This window comes from Periplaneta americana, chromosome 2, assembly GCF_040183065.1.
Source record: "Periplaneta americana isolate PAMFEO1 chromosome 2, P.americana_PAMFEO1_priV1, whole genome shotgun sequence".
NCBI classification, from domain to species: domain Eukaryota; kingdom Metazoa; phylum Arthropoda; class Insecta; order Blattodea; family Blattidae; genus Periplaneta; species Periplaneta americana.
The window spans coordinates 22,157,457-22,185,206 of NC_091118.1; the positions used below are offsets into that span (position 1 = coordinate 22,157,457).

General features: G+C 33.7%; 1 protein-coding gene across 3 annotated transcripts; it reads left to right on the forward strand.

The window, feature by feature from the left end:
• The first annotated feature begins 626 nt into the window (after nucleotides 1-626).
• LOC138715984 (ankyrin repeat domain-containing protein 1-like) lies at nucleotides 627-20,217 on the forward strand. 3 transcript variants are annotated; one of them, XM_069848945.1, is made up of 4 exons: nucleotides 627-784; nucleotides 7,407-8,045; nucleotides 12,075-12,125; nucleotides 18,390-20,217. In XM_069848945.1, the coding sequence occupies exons 2-4, from the start codon at nucleotides 7,407-7,409 to the stop codon at nucleotides 18,897-18,899; spliced, it is 1,200 nt and encodes a 399-aa protein (XP_069705046.1). In that variant the 5' UTR covers nucleotides 627-784; the 3' UTR covers nucleotides 18,900-20,217. The 3 variants fall into 3 exon arrangements, with proteins under 3 accessions (XP_069705046.1, XP_069705048.1, XP_069705047.1); XM_069848946.1 differs by having other exon boundaries at nucleotides 652-803; XM_069848947.1 differs by lacking the exon at nucleotides 12,075-12,125.
• Nucleotides 20,218-27,750: the final 7,533 nt, after the last annotated feature.

The following is a 27,750-nucleotide window of genomic DNA, read 5'->3' on the forward strand; positions in this document are numbered from 1 at the left end:
AAGGACAATGTTTTATACACGCTAATTTTCATTATCATACAAGATACAGTAATGGAGAAAAAAATGTTGAATATTTCCAAACATTTTACTGCTGTAAGCTGTACCTAACCCCTTAAATATTTTGATAAGTGGTAAAGCACAACGTCAGTAACTCTCTAAAACTTTGAATAACTTAAATAGGCAGTTTGGAATTTAAAATTTAATAATATTCACGTTTTATGTTCTGAAAATATTTTTATTGCGCCCACGAACCTCCTTCGCCCCCCCCCCCACGCAGTCACGGAGGTCCTGGTATCTGATATCTTTCCTTAATCTGACATTAGATAAATAATGTTGGCATCTTGCAACAATGGATGAAACATGATTTCAGACCTTCAGCACAATGACAATGGAGCTGCATCCATTTTGCAAGAGGTGTTCAAATTCAGTACTGCAGCTTACAAGCCATATCAAAATCGTGACATGACTGTGGTGTACCATCACGTTTTGCAGTCATAACTAATGAGGAAAACTATTGATTAAAATATGCTTTTAAATGTCCTATCCTTGAGAGATAAGGTCATGCAAGAACTGATAGTCTTTGACACTAGATGTTGCTATATACGTCCCTTATACAAGAATATTATAGCATTAAGTACTGGCACTACCATCCAGTCGTCTGGAGAGTGCCATTGTTATTCCGCAAAATAATGTACTTCGTACAGCGAATCTGTTTGTGAAACTGCACAATTCTACGTACCGGTAATTAAACTTCTCAATTTCTTGAAGATTTCAACGTGCAATAGTAAGTAGGCCTAATAAAGGTAGGCCTATCATAATTTCTCAAAAAGACCATATTCACCATGTTCCATGTTATTATTATTACTGTATATTATTATTATTATTATTATTATTATTATTATTATTATTATTACTATTATTATTATTATTATATTACGGAATACCTACAGAAAAACAGACAAAACTGGAGATCACATGTCATCAGAATGCCTCGTTCTAGAATTCCACGCCAAATTTTAAATTCCATCCTGTGGGCACGAGATCCTTGGGCAGACCGTTCAAGCATTGGCAAGAGACTGTAACGGGCCACTAGGCCCAATACATGCAAGGATGATGATGATGATGATGATGACTATTATTATTATTATTATTATTATTATTACGAGTATTATTATTATTATTATTATTATTATTATTATTATTATTATTATTATTATTATTATTATCCCTCCAGTAGGCTACTTGTGCGGCATACATTTGAAGGGCCCAGGGGAAAAACACGTTTAGACACATTTTGCAAATTTCTCAGGACAGCGTTTACAGACTTACAGAATTCACAGTTTCTTCCCGTGTAAGTCTTTTCTTAATATGCTTATGATGTGGATCCAAGCGAGTTATTCTCCTGTGTGATTAGGGGATCTTAAAGATCTCAACTTTAACTGCCAGATTCAATTAACTGCTGTTTATTACGTCATCACATCTCTGTTTTCAATGCTGATAGTGTGAAATTTTCAATACCTTCCTGTTACAGTTTGCCATGATATCTGGAGTGTTTGCATATAATTATGACTTTTTGCTGTGTATCAATATACTGGTACCAATATAATGTTTCAGGGTGGATTACAATTGGACAGAGTTACGAAATAAGAGACTAAGCGCCAAAAACCTGTTTCGAGATATTGGTCATTGAAAGAAATCTGTTTTCTTTTTATAAAACATTTTATAATAATAACGTTCATACTATTAAAAAAATAGCACAAATAATACCAAAAAAAAGGCTAACCGATTTTTAATAAGAGACCAGCAGTTTAATTAATATTTCGAAGCAAAATAAATAATAATAAATAATAAATAAATAAATAAAATAATAAATGAGTAGGCTCTGAAGATGGTGTGATGATGCACCGAAACAGCTGTAAGCCGCACAGACTTACATAATTAACACGAGTATTTTTTTTTTAATTCTGTTATTTTACGACGCTGTATCAACATCTAGGTTATTTAGCATCTGAATGATATGAAGGTGATAATGCCGGTGAAATGAGTCCGGGGTCCAGCACCAAAAGTTACTCAGCATTTGCTCGTATTGGGTTGAGGGAAAACCCCGAAAAAAACCTCAACCAGGTAACTTGCCCCAACCGGGATTCCAACCCAGGCCACCTGGTTTCGCAGCCAGACGCGCTGACCGTTAACACGAGTAAGTCCACTAGTTAATCAATTACTTATATTCAAGTGTTAAAAGTAGTGTACGCAAGATTCAAAATGGAAAAGAAATAAATTAATTTTATGCAATAAATGAATTTTTGCTTATAAATAGCAGCAAAATTCAGATATCGCATTCTTGATTTGTTTTCAGAGTTAAATTAGCCTGCCATCAACAGATTTATGCAAATATCTCATTTTCTTCAAATTGTCGGTTAGTCTGTTATTGCGTAACTCCGTCCAACTGTACTGCACGCAAGTGCTAATGCCAGTGTTTTTAACAGGAGAGAATACAAGAGCATATTTTAAATTTCATTATTTTTCATTCATTCATAGTGTTCTGCCCAAGTGCAGGTGTTTCACTGCAAACCCACCATTCTCCAGTCTTTCCTTATTTTCTTCCTTCCTCTTGGTCTCCGCATACGATCCATATATATTAATGTCGTCTATCATCTGATATCTTCTTCTGTCCCGAACTCTTCTCCTGTTCACCATTCCTTCCAGTGCATCCTTCAAAAGGCAGTTTCTTCTCAATCAGTGACCCAGTCAATTTTCCTTATTTGTAATTTGATTTATTCCTATAAGTCGTTCATAAGCTATATTTACACGTATTTTCTATTGTTGCAGTGGTTATTTTATTTTATAAAGCAAATGATTACGTGTACATATTTGATAATAAAGAACAATGACTTCTTCTCATATGAAATAGATATGTACCGTAGCCTACTTGAAACTAATAGTGACATAAATTTTAGGAGTAAGAAATACTAACTCTAGAGTGTACCGGTACCTGCAGTTTATAATAACAATTAAGTCTATGTAATAATAACAATAGGGTTCTTAATTTCATTCTTTGCATCATAATACCACTCATATTATATTTTTTTATATTAAAGTTGTGTTTAGGTCAAAGATGTAAATCTCAGTACCTGTCATTGGAAAATAAATAAATAAACAAACAAACAAACAAAGAAATAAATAAATAAGTAAATAAATAAATAAATAAATAAATAATAAATAAATAAATAAATAAAAGTTTTATTTAACTATGCTCACAACTGCAGAAGTTATATCAGCATCGCCGGATGTGCCGGAATTTTGTCCTGAAGGAGTTTTTACATGCCAGTAAATATACTGACATGAGTCTGTCGCATTTAAGCACACTTAAATGCCATCGACCTGGCCCGGGATCGAACCCGCAACCTTGGGCATAGAAGGCCAGTGCTATACCAACTCGCCACTAGGTCGACTAAATAAATAAATAAATATTATATTGACGTCACTCATTTACATTACATTTCAAATAGAAATACACTGTTATATCACAAATAGTTTAATAGAATCAGTAAAGTAATGTTGTAAAATTATATATTCATATGTGCGAAAGAATTGATTACCGGTACCTATTAAAAAAAAAGATATGGCACCTTACAAATGTAATCTGTGTCACAAATTATGGCGCGAGTACTGAAGGGTTATTATTATTATTATTATTATTATTATTATTATTATTATTATTATTATTATTATTATTATTATTATTATTATTATTTTATTTAGGCATATCCATTTGTATGAGTAATACCAAACTTGTCTAGTAGAGGAGGTAAGACCTGTCCTATGACCTTATCATGTGCCATGGCTGTATCACCAATGAGTATATAGGGGGAAAGTAAGTTTTAGTCTGAGATGAATTTCCGTGCCAGTAGATTCGTACCGTATAATATTAGCCATCATGAAACAAACTCTCTTTCTGATAACTCATTCTTTCCCCTCTCGAACAGCTCACATGCCAGGTCTCACCTCCTCATGTATATTAACTTAACTATTTTCATGTGCTTATATGAAGTATACCAGTTAATTATTATTTGTCTATGGCTCAAAACAGCTCTTTACTTGTCCACTTAATAGTACATTCGCTTTTAATTCGTTACATGATACCTGAAGAATCCATACATGAAAAGTAAGTAGGTATACACAGTGCCATTAAAAAAAAACAGATTCGTTACCACAGTTTTATAAATGAAAAACATGTTAAAAATACTCCTTTTTTCATCCCATATAACTTTTGTAAAGTATGATGAAGGATGAGTGGAACAGAGAAAAATTCTCTCCGGCATCGGGATTTGAGCCCAGGTTTTCAGCTCTACGTGCTGACGCTCTATCCCCTAAGCCACACCAGATTCCATATTGAATCTTTCGTACACTACCTTTAACACTTGAATATAAATAATTGTTGTTTTGTTTTGTTGACTAGGTCTATAGTGTTTTTTTATTGTTGTTCGTTTTCTGAATTTTATGTTGTTTCTGATGATTTTATCCATGTGTGTGGCTAGTTTGTGTGCTGGTGCCTGTTTGTTGTTGATTAGAGGTCTGATTGGCTCTGAGGATGGTGTCAAGTAGCACCGAAACAGCTGTAAGCCGCACATGCTTACATAATTAACACGAGTAAGATCGCCATTTAATCAATTATTCACACCAGATTCCCATCTGATGTCGGATTGAATCCTCTCAGTTTAAGTTCCACTTCTTGGGTACCCTCTAGTGGCCTACCCTCATGCATAGATGTATGTATAATAATATATGATATGCAAAAAATAATCATTTAGTGATTTAAGACGGCACTTACTCCGTCGGATCCCAGCCGCTTAGTCACTCATAACAAGTGAACCTCTGCACATGTATGGACATTGTGTCACTGTCATACATCTGTATACTATTTATTTTAAGACTATATTTTTGTAATACGTGTTTTCATATGTACATCAAAGACAACTTGAGTTAGCTCCCCTTGCTCAAAATTTCATGCTATGCCACTGATTACCACAATTAATTTTGAGGTACTCTGAATATTTTTGTATAACTTTTGACTTATTCCACATCTCAAAGCTGCAATTCTGCAATGTAAGATCAATGAAATGCAATAAATGATATTTAAAAAAAAAAAACAATATGGTTGTGATTATCGTGATTCGTGGTATTTCAGATCAGTGGCGGTTCCTCGGGGGAGGGGAGGGAGGAACGTCCTCCTCACATTTTTCTTCATTTGAAAGTAAATACCAAATAAAATATTCAAGGAAGATTCGATAATTTTTAAGTTCACAGCTATAAGAAAACCTTGGTTGATCGAGTTTTAAACGATGCGTGCTCATGTGCTGTAGAAAATTGTGAGAAAGATGCGAGATTGTTTGTGTGGAGGAAAGTCAATCCATTCCTACTTTACTGCAGTTAGTACACATAGACAACAGCGCACTAGCGGCCAGAGAAAGAAGCAGAGTTTTAAAGCGAGTAAATGAACGGATAGGGAAGAGATCCTCCCCTGAATCAGTCATGGGCGGGAAATAGAAACCGACTGGTCGTGCAGCAAGCTCGGTACCGCTGCCATCTAACGATGCTGAATTCAACCAGACTATAACACATCTAGGAGGAGACACAACAAAACAGTTTTAACGTAACGCTATGAAAGACACCATATAAACTTTTTTTAAAATTATACATCAAAAATATTATTCATTGCGCTTTATATAGGCTACTATTCATGGTTTGAAACTTTCAAGGATATTTGAAAGTTAAAGTTGGGTTTATATAAAACAAAGAGGAAATAGTTCTACGTTAGTATCACAGATCTTTTTGGTTCCTGAAATTCACTTCCATTCATTGTGTACTAAACAGGGCAATAGCCAAGTTGTCAGTTTTGTACAAATATATTTGAAATTGAAAGTAGGTACTCCAAACTACATTATTTTTAAATAAAAAATTGGCCACCGGCAACTTTGAACAATAATGGTAGTATGACTTTACAAGAATTGATATTCTTCAAAATCATGTGATACTGAACTTGTAAAATGTACAGACCACGTGGGTGGGTGCAGTGTTCTCGCTTTCCTCAGATTATTTTCAATTTCCGCGGTTCCGATTACGTGTTAGTAGCTAGTCTCTTCCAACAAGTGTGATGCTGTAGTGTGCTCGAAAAATGCTGCGAGGTGAATTTCCTTGTAATTGTTAATTTGTGCAATTATTCAACAATGAATGGAAGTGAAAACATTATATATTTTGGAAAATTTAGGAAACTCAGTTTACAAGAACAGCTTATTGCTATACAGAAGGGAAGGCCAACCCCAACACTACCTGGTCTTACATGTGTGCATGTTGGCTAATTTGTACTTACTTACTTACAAATGGCTTTTAAGGAACCCGAAGGTTCATTGCCGCCCTCACATAAGCCCGCCATTGGTCCCTATCCTGTGCAAGATTAATCCAGTCTCTATCATCATACCTCACCTCCCTCAAATCCATTTTAATATTATCCTCCCATCTACATCTCGGCCTCCCTAAAGGTCTTTTTCCTCCGGTCTCCCAACTAACACTCTATATGCATTTCTGGATTCGTCCATACGTGCTACATGCCCTGCCCATCTCAAACATCTGGATTTAATGTTCCTAATTGAAGGGTACATGGGAAAAACGATCAAGGTCCATCAAAAATCCAATTTGAGTTAATAATGCTATCTTATAGTGGAAATGAAGTACTATCATGTGGTCTAGCTAGTAATAAGAAATCATCGTTCTTGACAGTCCATTACGTCAATTTCTATTAAATACACACATAACAAAGTATTAAGTGCTTAAACTTTAAAATTCGTTTTTCTCGAAACTTTCTAAAATGGACCTTGATCGTTATTCCCGTGTACCTTTTAATTATGTCAGGTGAAGAATACAATGCGTGCAGTTCTGTGTTGTGTAACTTTCTCCATTCTCCTGTAACTTCATCCCGCTTAGCCCCAAATATTTTCCTAAGCACCTTATTCTCAAACACCCTTAACCTATGTTCCTCTCTCAGAGTGAGAGTCCAAATTTCACAACCATACAGAAGAACCGGTAATATAACTGTTTTATAAATTCTAACTTTCAGATTTTTGGACAGCAGACTAGATGATAAAAGCTTCTCAACTGAATAATAACACGCATTTCCCATATTTATTCTGAGTTTAATTTCCTCCCGAGTGTCATTTATATTTGTTACTGTTGCTCCAAGATATTTGAATTTTTCCACCTCTTCGAAGGATAAATCTCCAATTTTTATATTTCCATTTCGTACAATATTCTGGCTAATTTGTATCATGTTTTATTCAAGAAGGTGTCATTTCGTCCTGTTACCTTCTTTCCTCCTCGTAAGGAATACGCAGAAGCCGCCACTGTTTCAGATGCTGCCAACCATGGAAGTACAACACCAAGGTGGAGTGCCTGCAGCTTTCCAATTGTTAGTGCTGCAGTTTCTGAACTTCATTTTCCACAACGTACAAAATACGACAATGAGCACTAAAGAAATGCCAAATTTTGGCCAAATCATGCAACAACACTGTGGTGAAAAAGACATGTTCTGGAGGATCCTGAATGAGACGTATGTAACACATGCTGGGATTGAGAACCTGGCCGTTGTTGCTAACGATATCCAGAAAATGAATATTGAGAATACTCAGCTACAACAAAAACTGGACACTTTCTTTAGAGACAAAATTAAGGAACACGAAGCTGTCCTACAGAAAAATGTCAACGAAATCAATGCAAAAATAGAGCAATCTGTAAGTAAACAAGAGCGTCATCTCCAAAATAGCTTTCTGGAACATGAAGACGCTCTAAAAGACAAGATAAGTGAGTTAGAAGGGAAGATAGATCTCCTGGAGGACAAACACAATGCTATGTTGAAAGAATATTTTCTGGAACAGGAAAAAGCATTACAAAAAAGTTTTGATTCGCTCATTCAATCCAAGTTACAAGAATTAGAACAAAAGATGCTTGACAGTATCAAAGACTTGAATAAGACTCTCACTGGGAACAATCAGGTTAGATATCATATGTGGCTAATGGTTACCAAATAGTTAAATGGTCCTGTGCAAATGGTACTTTTCATTATAAGAAAGGAATTAGTCACTAAGATTATATTGTACATATAGCACTGGTACTAGATTAGACGGCATTTCCGAAGGCAGTTAGCTTCTATATGCGCCGTAGCATTTCTGGTATGTGACGTCACAAGCTTGTACAGTAGAACCAATCAGAATCAGTCTATAACAGGCACTTCCTGAGTTCGTTTGTTCACGTGCGAGTGTTTCAATACATTGAATAAGTAAAACTAACATTTACTGTGTGTATGTAAGGTAAATAAATGGAAGAAGAGACTGTAAAAAGACAAGTATTACACAAGCAGGCTCAGAAAATAGTGTTTAAGGTGTATAATTATTTTAAAAACGTTAACGAGCAAAACGCTGCCGGCCATCTTGATGCTGGCAGCAACGTTGCCAACGCGCAAGAAATGACTGCAGAAGCATGTGGTGTGGGATTGAGAACCGTGCAAAGAATATTGTTAGTGAAGGAAAGAGGGTTTGTTTGGTGTCATGCTTACAGTAATCAACGGCTAAGGTCATTATTGTCTTCTGATAATTTAAATTCTCTCCTGCGCTATTTGTATTGCACGTGCTCGTGAAGTACGATGTGGCAATGTTGTACGCTGCCTTGCTCTCTCTATCTGTCTCTCTCGACGCAAACGCTAGCAGACAACCACCTTCCGAATTGCCGTCGACTCTAGTATTGTTTCATTAAGGGGTTAGTTACAGCTTACAGCAGTAAAATTTTGAAAATATTCAACATTTTCTTCCTCCATTATTGTATCTTGTACAATAATGAAAATTAGTATGTGTAAAACACTGTCCTTCTGCTATGTGAAAAAAAATATTTTTATGATTTAAAAAAATTATTTACATCTTTTTTTTGTTTCAAATTTCAGTTCACTGTGCAGTGATGAAGTGTTTCCCACATAACTAAAAAACTATCCAACATTCTGTGATGAAATTTTTTGTGTGTATTTATGCATGCCATATCTACAATATGATGCAAGATCACTTCTATACCTTTGATAAATTGTCTGATAAAAAATAAATTCATTTAAAAAATGGTCAAATATCAGTATTTTCTTCTAACACAAAATAAAAAAAATATTATTTATTAAGGGATGTAGTTAAAAGAGCATGATATTGTAAACATGAGTTTCAGCAATAAAATACAAGAGAGAGAACATGAAAAAGTTAACAAGTTTATGAATTATGAGGGAAACGCTTCATCACTGCACAGTGAATTACCACCATTATGAATTTAAAAAATATATATAAATAACTTTTTTAAATCGTAAAAATATTGTTTTCGTATAGTAGACAGTGTTTTACACATACCAATTTTCATTATTGTACAAGATACAGTAATGGAGGAAAAAAATGTTGAATACTTCCAAAAATGTTACTGCTGCAAGCTGTACCTAACCACTTAAACTTGTGACACATTTACCAACAATTCAGTTTCTTTACCTTATTGCATATGATCTTACTACTATATTTATAATTAATTTCTTTCAGCTGTAGTTTAAGGATACCGTGTGAGTACACAGAGGTGAAATTTTGTCAGTTTTGTTGTAAAAATAGATTTTTCGCTTTTGACATGAATTGTATACCAGTACCTATGATTCGGAGAACCTTTCCACAAATTTTCATATAAATAGGCCCTACAATCAGTTGTTTTAGTAGCCATTTTTAAGAGAAAGGCTCTAGGTGGCTCTTTAAACTTTTAAACTCAATTTCCTACTTTTGAATTTTTTTTTATATACCAGTATTGCTTTACTAAAAATGCTACTTCTCCAAATTTTGTATTATGTGCATGTATTATGTATTATTCTTTTGTAGATGTTCTTAAGGGAACATCATGATGAAATAATGCTGAAAAATAAAAAAAAATAAAAAAAACCGATCCACTTTTTGTTTTTTGTTTTTATGATCGTAATTAGGCCTATATTTGAGGCTTTTTTTTTTAATGATCTAGCCATATAATCAAATGTGAGCCAAACATACGATGCTAGAGTGAGTTGAGAGAAATGTTTGTTTGTTTGTTTGTTTTCTTTTTTTTTTTAATGCTACTTTCTCGACTTCAAAATTTCAAGCAGTTTCTTTAAAAAAAGCTCCTTGCACAACAGTTATTATCAGATTGGTCTGAAACTTCTCACAGAGGTCAATTAAATGTTGATAAATAAAATTTAATTAGCATTTGTATGAAATATTAATTTCCTTTGGAGCATATTCATATTGCACTTAGATTAAAATATGCTGTAATGGCAAATTCATTAAATTTAAAAATTCAATGTAAAACTCTATTTAAACTGAGCTTAAAAAAAAAAACTAATTAATTTTTATTCCCAAGAATCTTTTCTAACTTTTGAGTAAATATGAACTAAAAATTTTGAAAATTTTGACGCAAGGAGCCTTTTTAGTGGTGTCAATATAAAATATATTTCAAACAATATAATTTCAAAACTATTAGTTCTAATGGCACCAAATTTTATGCAGATGATAGTATTGCAGGCCTGTATGTGTAGTTTTGGAATGAAAATTGTGGAAGTATTAAAAATCATATAAGTGTCCTCTTAAAGGTGTGCTTAACAAAACTTGCTATCAGGAATTTCCTTAAACGTTAAGAATTTTGAAGAATATATCTTTTTTCCTGCTAGACATTACAATTTTTATCTATTTTTATATTTGACTATATAAAATATTTGTTTTTAAATCCTGAGGAATAATCTGAAAAAAGTAACTAGAGAGTTATCTTTGAAGGAGTTTGAAAGGAATGTGGAACAAATTTCAGGCAAAAATTTTTTTTAATTTGTGGGAGAAAACGTGATTTTTCAAAATACAATTTAAATGTAGAAAAATGTTAATGATTTATAAAATTTTTTATCAAATGAGATGAAACTTAGTACCGAGGCTATTTATGTGTATGGCTCGAGCCAAGATGTCCACTCACTACCAGTGCCACGTGCCCTCTGCATGCTGTTCAGCCCGGACACTTCTTGTAGTTCATTTTCATTTATGTGATGCACTACACGAGTTTTGTACGGTTTTAACTTCAACAATTTAGTGGCGTGTTCAACTGAGGTTTTTGACACTCCTACTTCCTGGGTTAATCTGCGCAAAAATTTCTGAGGACTTCGTTCTAATCGAAAACCTATTTCATCTAATGTTTTCTCAATTAAGACATGTTTATTCAATTGATGATTCTTATTTTCAACCGAGCCTATCTCGTTAAATTTCTCTACGAGTCTGTAGATTGTTTTCTTATTTGACACAGGACCATCGGGGGAATGCTTTCAGAATGTTCTCCACATATATTTCACGAAAGTCTTGCATGTAAAACTGCATTGTTCTAGACTGTACATCATAACACAAACGTGCACAACAGAGACGCATTGAACACAGGTTTGAGAGCCATGGGAATCTGCCATACTAGCGAGAGGCATAATGCCAGGACCTGCATCATACCCACCCGCCAATCAGTTTACATGGTAGTAGGGGATATCTTGGCTCGAACGTTCTGTAGTTCGAACAATTTACAAAATTCAAATTTCACATCGAAGCATTTTTATAGACGAGTGGTTCTGTTAGGACCTGTTATCATTATCATCATCATCGTCATTATAACCATCACCACCATAGCTTTGTTGTTGTATTACTATTATTATTATTGTTGTTGTTGTTGGTGTTGTTGTTGTTGTATTTACCATTCCTCTATTGTCAGTTTCCTGGAATTAATTCTGAAAGCACCTGACCATTTAGTAGGCATAAAATATGCTAGATTTCTAGATTTGACATGGCATTTATTTTAATTTTAAAATGTCAAATTGTTGAAAGAATTCAAACAACTAACCCACTGACTGAAATTATTGGCTGTTGGATATGTACGACATGTATTTCACACATTTGCTTGATTTTTTCTCCCAATTTTAAATATGTCTTCATGTATTAGGCCTATTGTTATTCCTATTATTCTTATTTCAGAACAACACTGAGAAACCAGTTTACAACGAGAATGAATTAAGAATCTACCAAGTGAGTACCTTTAAGATGTAACTTACTTACTTACTTACAAACGGCTTTTAAGGAACCCACATGTTCATTGCTGCCCTCACATAAGCCCGCCATCGGTCCCTATCCTGAGCAAGATTAATCCAGTATCTACCATCATATACCACCTCCCTCAAATATATTTTAATATTATCCTCCCATCTACGTCTCGGCCTACCCAAAAGTCTTTTTCCCTCCGGTCTCCCAACTAACACTCTATATGCATTTCTGGATTCGCCCATACGTGCTACATGCCCTGCCCATCCCAAACATCTGGACTTAATGTTCCTAATTATGTCAGATGACGAATATAATGCGTGCAGTTCTGTATTGTGTAACTCCCTTCATTCTCCTGTAACTTCATCTCTCTTAGCCCCAAATATTTTCCTAAGAACCTTATTCTCAAACATTCTTAATCTCTGTTCCTCTCTCAAAATGAGAGTCCAAGTTTCACAACCATACAGAACAACCGGTAATATAACTGTTTTATAAATTCTACTTTCAGATTTTTTGACAGCAGACTAGATGACAAAAGTTTCTCAACCGAATAATAACACGCATTTCCCATATTTATTCTGCGTTTAATTTCCTCCCGAGTGTCATAGATCAGAAAATCTGAACGAAGGGATATCATTATACAACTCAGTTTCGAGTGGCGCATTTGAAGCACTGCTTAATACACTAAATTTTTGTAGAGAATTTTTCAGTTTTCCACTGAACTTAGCGTTCGTAAAGCAGTTCATTAGCGTTACCCAGAAGACACCACGAGGAGGTTGACTGCATGGACTCCCAAAAATTTGTTTTCTTTTTTTTATGCATGTAGCCACTAGAAATAGTTCTGTTTAGTTTCCAGGAATTTATTTGTATGTATGTATTGCGAGTAATTTTACGGCTGTCGCCGTCTCCCGCTTCTCAACTTCCAGGTACTCCGGTTTTGCCAATCGCAGACCATATCCTCCTGAACCTCCTTGCTCCATTTTTTCATTGGCCTTCCTCTTCTCTTTTTTTCCGGGGGAGTCCAGTTGAAGACCTTATTAGGCCAGCGGTCGGCTGACATTCTCTGGAGATGCCCATACCATATCAGGCGTTTAGTTTCCACTGATTGTAAGATATCTCCTGATACCTGCATTATTATATTACGGATATCCTGATTCCTAATGTGGTCCATCCTCGAAATTTGACAACTACGGCGCCAGTAATCCATTTCTAAAGCCAACAATTTCTTCTTCATCCTGTCTCTCATTTCCCAAGTTTCAGATCCATAGGTACATATACTTTCTATTATAGTTTTATATATACTTGTCTTAGTTTTTCTTGTTACCTTGTCATTCCACAGGAGTGTATTTAATTGTCTTATGGCCCGCTTTCCTTGACCTATCTTATTATTCATATCTTCATCACTTTTGGCCTGACTGTTGAGGGTAACACCCAAATATTTAAATGACTCAGAGTTTTCTATTTGTGTATCCCCAGTATCTAAATTTACCTTGCTGCGACTACCCACAACCATGTATTTTGTTTTCTTGAAATTAATTGATAGCCCCCCTTCCTTATAAGCCTCACTCAATTTACGAAACATATAGCTGGAATCTTCTTCATCTGTCGCTATCAGCACTTGATCATCAGCGAAATGTAGGCTATATAAAGTATCTTCCCCGACTGGTACACCCATCTGACCACATTTCTTCCTCCACTGTTCCAAAATTGCTTGGAGATAAATCTTGAAAAGAGTTGGAGCAAGTGAGCATTCTTGGCGTAGGCCTTTTGTAACTGCGAAGTCTTCTGATAAGTGGCTTCCTACCTTTACAACACTACTACATTCACAATATAATTTATTTTAATTTGGCAAAAACTTATATATTATAGCGATTTTACAAAATCAAATCGAGATATGGAGTTATTAATTTTGCTATTTTTTCTCTCAGAAATATTTCTTTCTAAATTACAATTGTTATTGTTTTCTTTCTTCCTTCTGTACTTCTTTTTTATGTATACATCACACTGTCGATAAAATTGTAGATGGTTGGATGTGATATGTAGAAAGACCCATTTAATTTGGCGTGAAAAGATTCCAGTTGTTTGTTGTGCGATTTGTCATCGTATTGAACACTGCTCAAATAACCAGCGGAAACAAGGCTTTGTCTGAAGTATAATTCTGTGGCCGGGAGGAAAAAGATCTTAAGTCAATTTTTTCTGAAAATGAGATTTTTATATATTCTGAAAGCACAATTCTCTACAATCTGGTAAAACAGCTAAAGTCAAATAAGACTCCTGACTGGATTTATAGAGCGTTACAAAATGTCCTAAGTACTTTTTGAATCGAGCACACACAGAATAAAGGACTTAAGAATATTTAATACTTAATTCCTTAAAAAACATTATGTTTACTTTCCATGCTTTCCTATTAAAAAGTTCTAACTTGTATTTTAGCTATTTTATCACATACTGATGCCCTTTCCTTTTAAAACTTTAAGCACCAGGTAAACAGTCCTATATTGTTTAAGACCCATTTTGCATTCCTAATGATTTACATTTCTCATTTATTTTGACATGGGAAATGTCTTATATTAAAATAGTCACTACTACTCAGTTTGGGTTCTAGTCTTAAAAGGGCTTAAGTGCAGTATTTTTGGAAATAACCAAGAAAATTGTTAAATGAGCAACATTACCTTTTTTAGAAAAATTATAAACAAATAATATCCAGGAAAAATCTCTTAATTAAAAAACTCTATAATTGACACCAATTGAATGGGTTATTTATGAAAGGGCCTAAGTCTTGAATGCTAAATTGTTAGCAATTTAAGAAAAACTGCTTATAGGCCGAAATTTTGAAATTAAGGCTGAAATAAAAATTGTATCATAAATTCTACTAACCATTAGAGTCTGAAACTTAGTCCTCTTCATATCTAAATCGATGTATCTACACCCAAAGAGCAGTATTACATTACAAACTCGTTTTCACAAAATTAGCGACTTAGGCCCTTTCGAAAATAACCCATTCAGTTTCAATCTTTCTATTGCTCTCCTGAAATGTATACAATTTTTACTTAACACCTTTTTCCTCCCGGCCACAGAATTATAGAAAATGTAAACAGTAAACATTGCAATTCTTTTACCTCCATGCCAGTGACGTCCCTGGGATCAGAGCAAGGGGGGTGCGGATGGGGTGCGAACTGTAAAAATGTGGTACATAAAAAATCCAAAATGTTCTTTCACGTACTTGCGCGCATACTATACATCTGTTTATTATTATTATTATTATTATTATTATTATTATTATTATTATTATTATGGCTCTACCTCCATGCCCCCCAAATGCCTTCATGGCATGTTACAGGGATACCTTTACCTTTTTATCATTATTATTATTATTATTATTATTATTATTATTATTATTATTATTATTATTATCATCATTATTATCATTATCATTATTATTATTATTATTATTATTATTATTATTATTATTATTATTATTGTTATTATTATCATGGCTCTACCTCCATGCCCCCCCAAATGCCTTCATGGCATGTTACAGGGATACCGTTACCTTTTTATTATTATTATTATTATTATTATTATTATTATTATTATTATTATTATTATTATCATTATTATCATTATCATCATCATCATTATTATTATTATTATTATTATTATTATTATTATTATTATTATTATTATGGCCCTACCTCCATGGCCCCCAAATGCCTTCATGGCATGTTACGGGGATACCTTTACCTTTTTTTTATTATTATTTTTATTATTATTATTATTATTATTATTATCATTATTATCATTATCATTATTATTATTATTATTATTATCATTATTATTATTATTATTATTATTATTATTATTATTATTATTATTATTATTATTATTATTATTATATTGTTATTATTATCATGGCTCTACCTCCATGCCCCCCAAATGCCTTCATGGCATGTTACAGGGATACCGTTACTTTTTTATTATTATTATTATTATTATTATTATTATTATTATCATTATTATTATCATTATTATCATTATTATCATTATCATCATTATTATTATTATTATTATTATTATTATTATTATTATTATTATTATTATTATTATTATGGCTCTACCTCCATGGCCCCCAAATGCCTTCATGGCATGTTACGGGGATACCTTTACCTTTTTTTTATTATTATTTTTATTATTATTATTATTATTATTATTATTATTATTATTATTGCTCATCACATCCAATACGATACACTATGGGACGTAGTTTTTTCACATCCAAGAAATTGTTTGTTTGTTTTTGTTCTTCAAAATAATTTATGCCTAGTATTTTGTTAATAAATTGCCCTTTGGGGTGCGGAAAGGGGTGCTCCGATTTTTTTATGGGGTGCTTGCGCACCCTTTCGCAACCCCCTAGTGACGTCCCTGCTCCATGCTGTATGACCATAATATATTCAGTAGAATAGTCATTGATATCTTCTGGGTTTGAAAAGGGTAAGCCAAGAAAGTACTTCAGGAACTTACCTTTTTCTGAGCTTGCTTTAAATTCTGCTGCCAAACCTAAATTTATTGTAGCACTACGGTCTCAAAGCAAGGCCTGCAACAAACAAACAAACAGTGGCGTAGCGTCAATGTAAGCTAAAAAGCTCAGCTTCCCCAGTTAATGATAATTTCATAATAAACCTGCAGTTTATGAACAAAATTATTTATTAATTTTAATAGAGTTTATATTTATGCGTTAAATATTGTGATGCGGCAGCTCAGGATGATTTGTGATGCAGCAGTAAACAAGAAGCCTGCACACACCAGCTTCCAAGCAGACTGGTTTCTTTCACTCATTCTTCTGTGTAACCCACCCCACAGATTTTCCATCCCTTTCTAACTGAACTACCTTGGTCGCAAGGCACGGAAGAAGCTAGCTTTTACATTGAAAGTTCCCGAGTTATCCCTTTCGTGAGTTGTATTCAGTTGAAGGTTAGTGTGCATTGCGGCTGATATAATAAATAATGTGTGAAATAACAGTTCCTGACACCAATTTACTTGAATTTTTAGGACAATTCTATTATCAAGACTGACTTATGAACATAAGTGTGATTTAAAAAACAAATGACCGTGTCTATTTGTTAGAGATAGGTGTAAACCATGAAATCATATTTTACTACGTACCATTTGAGGTCATGCCTTATTGGTGTTACTTACGAGGTTCCAACCAATCTTCGGTCTGGTGACTTGACATTGACTACTATTTATTTTAAAACTGTATTTTTGTAATACGTTTTCTCATATGTACATGAAAGACAACTTGAGTTAGCTTCCCCTGCTCAAAATTTCATGCTACGCCACTGCAAACAAATGGCAGAAACCAGCTCAGTGACCTTGCTGAGCAGGTAGAAGGGACGCAATTAACCATCCTCTAGTGGCTCAATTAGGACGCAACTAACCACCATTCATTGCTGTTGAGGGAATTGGGTAGTGATGCCTGTGTGATTAAAAAATTTCAATACAAAAGTTTAGTGCAATGTTTCTAGGCTTCTAGTGCTCAGAATGGAATAAATATTTCCAGGCTTATATAATCAATCATTCTCAATTCAGTGGTATAAAAGACAACTAATTTGTTTCATATCCAAGTGCAAAAGAAAGGCCCTAACTAATAACATGTTTTCCCACTTTGCTAAGTGTACCTCATTTTTCAGGTGCACATTACTTACTAAAATCTTAACTCTTATACCTTTTATTTTTTTAAGTTATCTAGTAATGTGTATTGTAAATTCTAAAGCAAAATTTAGTTAAATATTTCATCCCTAGTGAAACTGAAAAAATATTGAACTTCGTTTAATTTTTTTTTTTTTTACAATGCATATATATTTTTTCTCATGTTACGTGTGTAATATTCTTAAACCCGTAGGTCTACTATGTAGAACACTGGCTGCAGAAAACACTGTAAAAATTTCATTTAAATTTATTCAGCAGTTTCAGAGAAAAGTGCACTTAAGTTTGAAAAATGTCAACAAATGGAAAACTGCATTTAAAAAAGTAATAATGTATACGTTACATGCACCGCCAAATTTAAAGATGTAATTTAAAAGGCTTATCTGCAGAAATACCCTCCCCCACATTGTTCACATTGTTTCAAAGAGCAAGTTTTGTACTTTATTTTATAATGCCAAACAAAAAATTGGATTTTTGTCCCACCCCTAATCTCTACCTGGTTCCCTTAAGATAGCCCTCCACTTGCTGATATGTTCTTGTTTCCAGGAAATCTTACCTATGAACACTGAGCAAAGGGAGAGATCTCTGCGGGATGCAGCTTATGCAGGCAATGCATCGGTGGTGTCGGTGCTGCTGAAGGCAGGAACAAAAGTGTCTGCTCGTGAGGCAGACGGTGGTTGGTCAGCCTTGCAGCATGCTTCCCATAAAGGCCACGAGTCCGTGGTGCGGATCCTACTAGATGCAGGAGCAGATGTCAGAGCTGAGACATACAAGGGTTGGGAGGAGACGGCGCTCCACTTGGCAGCCCTCACCACAAACGAAGATATCGTAAAGCTGCTACTCACTCATGGTGCCTCGGCCGACGTCAACCGCAGAGACAAAAATGGTGACACACCCCTGCACAGGGCTGCCACAAGCAGTTCACTGCCTGTTGTGCAGGCTCTAGTCAGTGCGGGTGCCGACTCCACATTGGTTGATTCCGAAGGTTATACTCCGCTGCAACTGGCAAGAGAGAATGACAAGTCAGAAATAGCGAAATGGCTCTCCAGCCTATAATAACATGACCATTAATGTACTACAATGGCCGGAAATTAATACATATTTCAGGGGCGTCATTTAGGGGGGAGCAGGAGGGCAATTTTTTTAATTTCTGTTTACAGAAGAAAGCCCGAAGACTTGTATCATAGACTGAGGCTTATTGTGCTTATCGCTGCTGTTCTGTGAATGATATTTGTCGCCAAATGGTCATACTCTTGTACAAATACAGCATGCTGCACTGTGAACGTAAAGGGAAGGTTCTACAGGAAATCTCTTTTCTCATTATTTTAAGTAGGGCCTCTATTTACCTAACATAATTTCATATCAATGTATGAAGCTTTTTAAATTTAAAATTTTTACTTTTGTCCTTTATGGTACAGTCACAGACATAAAAAATCCAAAAAGTGCTGCATCAATTTAGGAATTATTATAGATCAGCATTTACGTTGGGATAAACATATTGATTTTATGTGTACATATATAAGAAAGACAATTTTTAAATTCGTAATACTTCAGAATTTTATCACTAAGGAGGCATTGAGAATAATATTTTTAGCTTTAATACAATCATTAATACAATATGGTATAATAAATTGGGGTGGAGTAGCATCATCTGTACTTAATCCATTAATTTCATTACACAGAAGATTAATAAAAATTTGTCTGGCCAAAAATACGGATAACCCAACAAATTTAATATATACAGATTTTAAACTATTAACTATTGAAGAAATTTATAAATATAGTTTAATAATTTACTACCACAAAAATCAAATAAAGCATAAATCTAATCGACATGGATATCGTACTCGAAGACAAAAGTCTACTTTCCCATTAATTGAGCCTAAATGTCATACAAGGGCAGCTCTTAAACACGGTGCTAGTTTCGGCTCAAGAATTCATAATAAAATTATTATTACAAACCATTTTCCAAATTTGAAATATTTTAAAGTTGAAGCTTTTAAGAAAGAAATTTACAAAATTATTAATGATATAGGCCTAATAATATTAACAAATGTATTTTTTTTACCTTTTATTTCTGTCGACTATATTCATGTTTTTTATTGAATATCACTGGCTTCTGTCTGATTGTCAATTTATATTAAATGTGGTTTTTTTTTTTTTTTGCCTCTTGTATGTTATTTACTGGTTTGAATTAAGTTAATTACTGTATTTAGCAAACTGTCCTTGTAAATTTTATGTTATATTATTGACTAAGACCACACCGTACACGAGCCTGGCTCTTACGGTAGTGGCTAGAAACATTTTTGTTTTATAATTTTAATTTGTACTCACTAGCTAGCTAGTTAAATAAATTAAATTAAATACTTCAGAAGACTAACCATTATTTATCAGAGCAGTAGATTTACAGGCTTTCTTGTAATGACAAAACGAAACATGGTGTCTCTTAGGTGGCGTATGGTCTCTGTAGGATTAAGTGTATAGTTTTAAAGTTGATGAACAGTCAATGCTATTCTTTTACATTAAGATGTATCCTAAAGCAAAAACTAATGTTATATTGAGAAATAAATAAATAATCAACAGAATAGACAAAATACTTTCATTGTCATTTATTTGAACTGGTAGCAGCAAAAGCATAAGTACATATACAAGGAGACAGTGTGTATTGAAGGCAACCAAACATGACATACAGCGAAACCTTCGTAAGATATTTAAAAAAAAAAAAATCAGTAAATTATGCTTATAAAAAAGGAAAACTTCCTGGAAAGAGGGACTCTGAAAAATTGGTTATACTGTATAGCAGGTATGCTCATTCTCTGACTCCCGATTACGTTCTGTAATCACAACCTTCGAATGTAGCGTGTGCTGTTCCCCTTTCGAAGCTCGACGGATGACTGCGGAAGGCAGTTCAAGTACTTAGTAACGCACGAACAGTGCGGGACAATGACAGTCAAAACCTTCTGTAGGCAAACGATCATTCCGTACAGTGGGAGGAAGACTATTTTTGTTGTACGTTCGGTGAAAACGGAAAGTGATTACTATATTGTAAGGTACTGTCAGGAATACTGCTGAGCAACATAAAACTACATTATAGGCTCTGCTACCCAGAACATGCCGAAGTGACAGAGAAGCTGTTTTCTGTAATATAGCCTATTTTCATATACCAACGTTATTATTATTATTATTATTATTATTATTATTATTATTATTATTATTATTATTATTATTAGACCTATTATTATTACTATTATTATTGTTATTGTGGTGATTTTATTCCAGCAGAAATAGATATTTTGATAAAATAATTTTTCAGGGGTGCAATGTGCACTACAGCTTCAAGAATTGAAAGCACTTCATGAAAGGCCAAACATTGAAGAGAGTCGAACAATTCAGAGTCTATGTTTTGGAGCAAGTTAGCCTATGTAGTATGTTGGGAATTAGCTAAGTCTCTAAAACCCTTCACGGATGGTGAACTTGTAAAGAGATGTATGGTTCCTGAACAAAATATAGTTAATTATGTCTCTGTACTGCAACAGTTCAGATGTGAATTCACAGAACATAGATTTAGTGATTTTAGACGTATGGAGAGTGATATTAGTAGTTTTGTTAATCTTTTCATAAATGTAGTACAATCCGTGAGAGTGCAGTTCCAGGACTAGTTAATTGATTTACTAAGTAACGTAGAATTCAGAACTAAATACAGAGAATATGACTTAACAAGCATAGAATTATTTAAAAAATGAACAAAACTAAATATTACAAGATGACCTTATTCATTGCCACTATGTTAGCTACCTTTGCCTCGACATATATGTGCGAACAATTATTTTCGAGAATGAAGGTTACTAAATCTAAACAGAGGTCCCGATTAACAGATGATCATCTTTAGCGCATTGCAGTAAATTCGTTGGAAATAGATTCCCGATTACTTGCAGAAAAGAATGCAGATGTTGAATAGACAGCAAAGTAGACTGTATGGTGGAATATGAAAATGATATTATCTATGATATTATTATATCATAACTATATTAAATATAATAAATAATGTAATAACTGATTATTACAGTGTATACTCTTTCCTTTTTCAAATTCAGTTTATTATCCATATTTGTAAGAGTGTGAGAACTATGCTACGGGCGGTGCTGCAATGTAGTTGCGGAGCCCAGTCCGTACACAGTGTGTGTTATGCAGTGCAGCATCATCCGCGTAATCAGGGCTTTTACAATTTTGAGCATACCTGCTGTACAGTATTGCTCTTTGGAAATTATAATACGTTCTTTATTATCTATATTATTCATCATAAACACAAATTTAAATTAAACATCGGTATTTTACCTTATTACAATAAAGTGAAGCTGGTATATTTCAAGGGGTGAATACAATGTGCAACACAGACTACTGACATACAATTTTATTTTTTTGTCCAATATTGCACTAATCTAACCTAATGAAAAATTTGTCCAGTGTTGTTTATTTGGCACTTTTGTTTATAAAAGTTGGCTGTATAATCCTTTAGTTCCCACATTCTCGTACACTGGCATGTCCTCGAAGAAAATGATCATAAATGTCCGAAACCTCCATGGCCTCCGGACATGTTGCTATCACTAGTGGTTTTCAGTCACCCATATCATTTTCTTCCTTTTCTTTTTTCTTCATACCATGTTCATCCTCCTCCAGTCTTGACACTGAATTGCTAGCCATTGATGCTGCTCTTCAGTGTGTTACTCAAATTTCTGAAAAATCTATTTGCATACTTACCGACTCCAAGGGGGCTATATTTAATATAATCAAATATGTACCTAACCTATATGCACATAGAATTATTCCAATTCAGAAACAACTAAGTAAACTAAAAGAACTCCAAAAGGAAATAACATTTCAATGGATATCTAGTCATTGTGGTATACCTGGAAACGAGAAAGTCGATAATATTGCAAAACAGGCAACATATTTGCAACCAAGACCTCTTCAAGTGATATCTCTATCCAATGCTTTTGCTTCAGTAAAGTCTCATTTTATAAATCTATGGATCAATAATTGGCTCTCTTCTGACAAAGGAAAAATTTTACAGTTCGTACAAAAGAAACTAAATGACCTGGAAATGTACAAAAACTTGCCCAGACATGTTCAAACATTTTTAACAAGAGCCAGAACAATTTTACTTACACCGATTTCATCTTTTTGATAATCCTACTTGTCTGTGGTGTAATAATCATGATGAAGATCTGGAACACATTCTTTTATACTGTCCAACCATAAACCACAAAAGAAGTAAATTAAAAACATCAGTACCAGTTGCAGAAGACACAGCCCTGCAGTATATATTGACTACACCCCAACTCTGGCTACTAGCAACAGGCATCTATAATGAACACCGATCAAAATACCCCTCATTTCTCGTGAAAAACAACTGAATAGACTACAGTGGACTGTAGTGGACTTTATGTTGTCAGCAAACAACTGGATACATTAAGAAGATTGAATGATTGTTCTTCCTTGTGATTTACCTCCACATTACTGCATAGCTATCTACAGACTACTTACAGATATAAGCTACTTCTCCATGCCAACCCTTTCCTAAAAGAAATAAAATAACGTCAAGCAAATACCTCCCTCCGTCTTTGACGATCTTATTAATCAATTTTGTTTAAATATTACTTACTTATATTTCTATTTGTATAATAATATTTTTTGTAAAAGACACCGGTTCAAAGAGACCTGGTACTGGTACTTACAATACATCATTTAAAAAAAAGTAAGCCTAGCTGCTGTATATCTTGCTATCCAGGAGGTTTTTTTGTTATCATTAATCTAACATGCCTCAGGCAGAACAGGCTGTAATAAAAGGAGATACTACTACTGTTAAAATAATGCTAATAATCACAATAATAATAGCTATAATATCACTCTTTTATATCATATACCGTATAAGTTTTATGTAATTTTCATTTTTTTTTGTCTTGTCTATGTATTTTATATAAAATGTCTATGCGTTGTACATGCATTTGTATGTCATGTGTCTATTTCATATCATTTTTATGTCATATATGTCCTTAAAAGTAATATGTATGTTTCTACGAAATGCTTACTTTTTTTTATGTAACAAGTCTGTGCGTGATGTGTCCTGGGAAAGTATGGTATGTAATATGTCTGTGTTTCATATATTGTGCATCTATTTCTATGTATTATATCTATTTTATCTCATATCTACGTATTTGTATATAATATAACTATGATTTTTATTATGTCATACACATTTAATGTAATATGTGTATTTTATATCATAATTATGTATATATTTTATGTAAATATTTGTACAGGGCTATGATATGTATGATTTAACTACAGCCCTAATATACCTTCGGGTAAAATAGGGTTCTATAAACTTGGAAATTCAATAATAATACCCACGAGGTGGACGAGAATCACTGGATTCAACAATTCATTGAATGTAGAGCTGATTGTATGTTTGCCCCTGAATGTTGGATTCAGTTCCATGCCTTTGCAAGCATTTGTCTTGGCCTGAAATCTGTCTCTGCAGTAAATTCAAAACAAGACTCCTGCAGAAATTTAGTTTAAGAATTCTAATGAAAACCACGAAAATTATGAATATTTTTAAGGGTGTACGTCCAGCTTAACTGATCCAAAAAATTAATTTTTTGTTCAAAATATAAATATAGAATTTCCCCTTTTTGTCTGTGAAAGAATTGTTTAAATATCCCTATTACTTTCAGAGGTATGACCAAAAATATGCACCAAGAGAGTACTACTATCAGTAGACAGTAGACAGTAACATCTGTTGGTAAGTCTGTTGCTCGTTCTCCAGAAAATACAATTTTCAAACCATTTCCCTAATAACTAAAAAACTATTAAAGATATTGCATGAAATTTTGTATGGTTATTGCATATGTTATGATCTTCAAAGTGAATTAATATCTTTGCCCTATTTTTAATATAAAAAATGTAAAAAAAATATTTTTGAGTGAAAAATTTTCAGGAAAATAAAAAAATAATAAATATTACTACTTACAATGCAAATAATTGAATGGTAATGATTTACGTTGTTACCACAACCTTCTAGAATTGACTGAACAAAAGACATTTAAATTATTTTTTAAAAATTGTGGGAGCTAGGAGGGAAACAGTGATTTGTTGTAAAAACTGCCAAAATATCGAAAATTAAAAATATGGCAATATTTTTAATCGAAGTAGTGGTTCTTGTAAATGAAGATGTGAATAATAACCTCGTATATTTTCAACTTAATTCAGAAAGGAAGACTTGAGAAAATAAAAAAATAAAATTATGTAGTTTTCATGTATTTCAACTTGATGTTGCCCCTTTACTGTAGGAAACTTGTTAAAATTTGTTGCGTACTGTTATTTTCTTACTTCTTAGATGGTAAATTCTTTTGTGCGAGATCGTGCGTATTTGCTTGTTTTCCGCACAGAACCAATATGCGGTAAGTGTGAAATACCACATTCAGTATTCCCAACATAACACACATAACAATTTCCCTCTTCTTACCGCTTAAGCGCGACATTCATTTTACTGCTTTAGGCTTTTAACATATTATTTTTAGAGACGTTTAACATAATAATAATTATAAATTGGAAACTTACCACTGTAATTTCACCTAAATTGCAATGTTAATTATTGTTTTTAAATATTTGCAAAAATTAAGTCAAGTCTACTACTCCACGAAACTTATTGCATTCCTGATACAAGTAACATTAAGGAAGCCGTGAAATATCAACAAGATTCCAGATGCCGATGTTATTACTGCAATATGTTATATAAATAATATTGTTAAAATATTAAAATGAAAAATAAATCATTACATAACCTTACCGTTTGTTTTAAGTTCGCATTTATAGACTGGGGAAAAAAAAAGACAGACGTATATCACGGCCTGCTGCAATATAGTAAACACAGAAAATATTTTATAGCAACAATGTTGAAGAAAGATATTTTGGTTTTCCGAAGTTGGCGTCATTAAACAGAAACCAACATGGAGATTTCATTGCAACTAATTAGAAATTCGTCTTTCAGGTATGTAATAAACGATCTTCGCACAAAATAATGTACGATACACGAGCGGTATGTTTGTTTTCATGTTCTCGGAAATTAAAACGTCTACATACCGCTCTTGTAACGTATATCACTATTTAATGTGAACGTATACAAAAGGCAAAGCACATCTTATTCATATAGGGGATTTTAGTACAAAATTATTCTGACATCCGTGGACAAATATCTTAAGTCGTGTCATCTTAAACGTCTTAAATTCTACTCAATTTTTTTTTATTGTACTGCTAATTGATTATCACTTTGTAATTAATTGTCAGTCTCTCCTGGTAATTTGAGAGAGTTCCTGATTTATGAAGAACAGACTAAGTTAAGAGTTCGCCTAAAATTTGTGGTGTGAGGAAATTCTGGCTTTAGATGGGCTAAGAGTGGGACTTGATACAGAGACTCGAAGAAGTAATAATTGAGGCGCTGACATGGGAAAGGTAGTAACTGCCAAAAACAAAATTTTTCAGGGGAAGCAAAAAACAAATTTATGAACACTTTCTCACTTACATAATTACAGAAACTGCTTTAAATGAAAGGCATACACTCATGCTTGTGTTACATATGACATTTGAAAAGTCTGGCACAAATTTATCTGTGAAATCCTATTTTATGAAAATACAACATTGAAATCACTCCTTAGCCAAACTGAGAATTAACGTTATTTATACATTATGCACAAATTTTTCGGTAAAATGCATGATACTTTTCATCGAGGAAGTCTAACATAGATAACAAGTCTCTCTTTTTGGCATCAGGGTCGACTGGTCTTCTTTCAAGGTGTTGCAAGCAATGCAAGTTGGTGATTGACGTTAATGACTGTCCTTTCTTAAAAATCCTGTGCTCTGTCCACATTTCATGGTCATTAAATGACTGTCTTGTTTTTATTAGAGGAAAATCAGCTCTTGAGAGTCTAATCCAGTTGAGGGTGCTAATTTTGATAGGAGTTGTATTCAAAAACTTGTCACATTCTGCAGAAAAGTCGAAGAAATCCTCATCCTTCATCATTATTACATTATTAGGCCTTACCTCCTCTGGAACCATGGTCTTGCATCTTTTTTTTTTTCTTTTCTTTATGATGCCAAATTCCCTATCACATGGCATGTACGAATGTTCTGAAACCAGGAATTTCAAGTCCACTGAATCAAAATGTTTCTTGGCAATAATGTAAATCAGGACCATTAGAATCATCCGATTCTTATTCTGCCCTGCACAGTTATCAGCCCAAATTTTTCTAGACACACTCTGATGTTGTAAAAGGAGTTACTACCTTCTCTGCGCCAACAGCTGTGCACATACAACTTACAACATCTAGTGACTACATTTCCAACTTCGTTTCATTACATACAGAAATACTACCTTCTCTGTGCCATTGGCATGGCCATTTACTACCTTCTCAATGAAAAACCTAAAAATTCGAATTTTTGGCAGTTACGACCTTTCCCATGTCAATGCCTCAATTGTTACTTACAGTACTTCTTAAACCATTCTTCATGCTATACTCCTGGTTACCACAAACTGACTCCAGCTCCGTCAGCCCAAATTGAAGAGGATGAATGGATATTGGTAATCTGGCTTACATGAATTGGGGTAGGTCAAGTTGAGGTCTTCATGTAATAAGGCGTGTGTCGCTGCAATTTCCATTCTGAGTCACCAGAAAATCAAGTTCAGTCCCATAAATCAAATTGAAGGAAAAAATAGAGAAGGCTTGGTGCAAATAGTTTGGGAGAATATGTGCTACTAGATTGACTTTAGGTGAGATCGGAGATCATATTCTGAAGAAGAAAATTCAAAATTCGGTTTTTTGTCACACATAATTACTTGGAATTTTCTGTG

Bases quoted from the DNA above. Each gene is read 5' to 3' on its own strand.
- LOC138715984 (XM_069848945.1), top strand. From the start codon at position 7,407: ATGCTGCCAACCATGGAAGTACAACACCAAGGTGGAGTGCCTGCAGCT. The intron at 8,046-12,074 runs GTTAGATATCAT...TTCTTATTTCAG, and splicing joins CTCTCACTGGGAACAATCAG to AACAACACTGAGAAACCAGT. The intron at 12,126-18,389 runs GTGAGTACCTTT...TCTTGTTTCCAG, and splicing joins ATGAATTAAGAATCTACCAA to GAAATCTTACCTATGAACAC.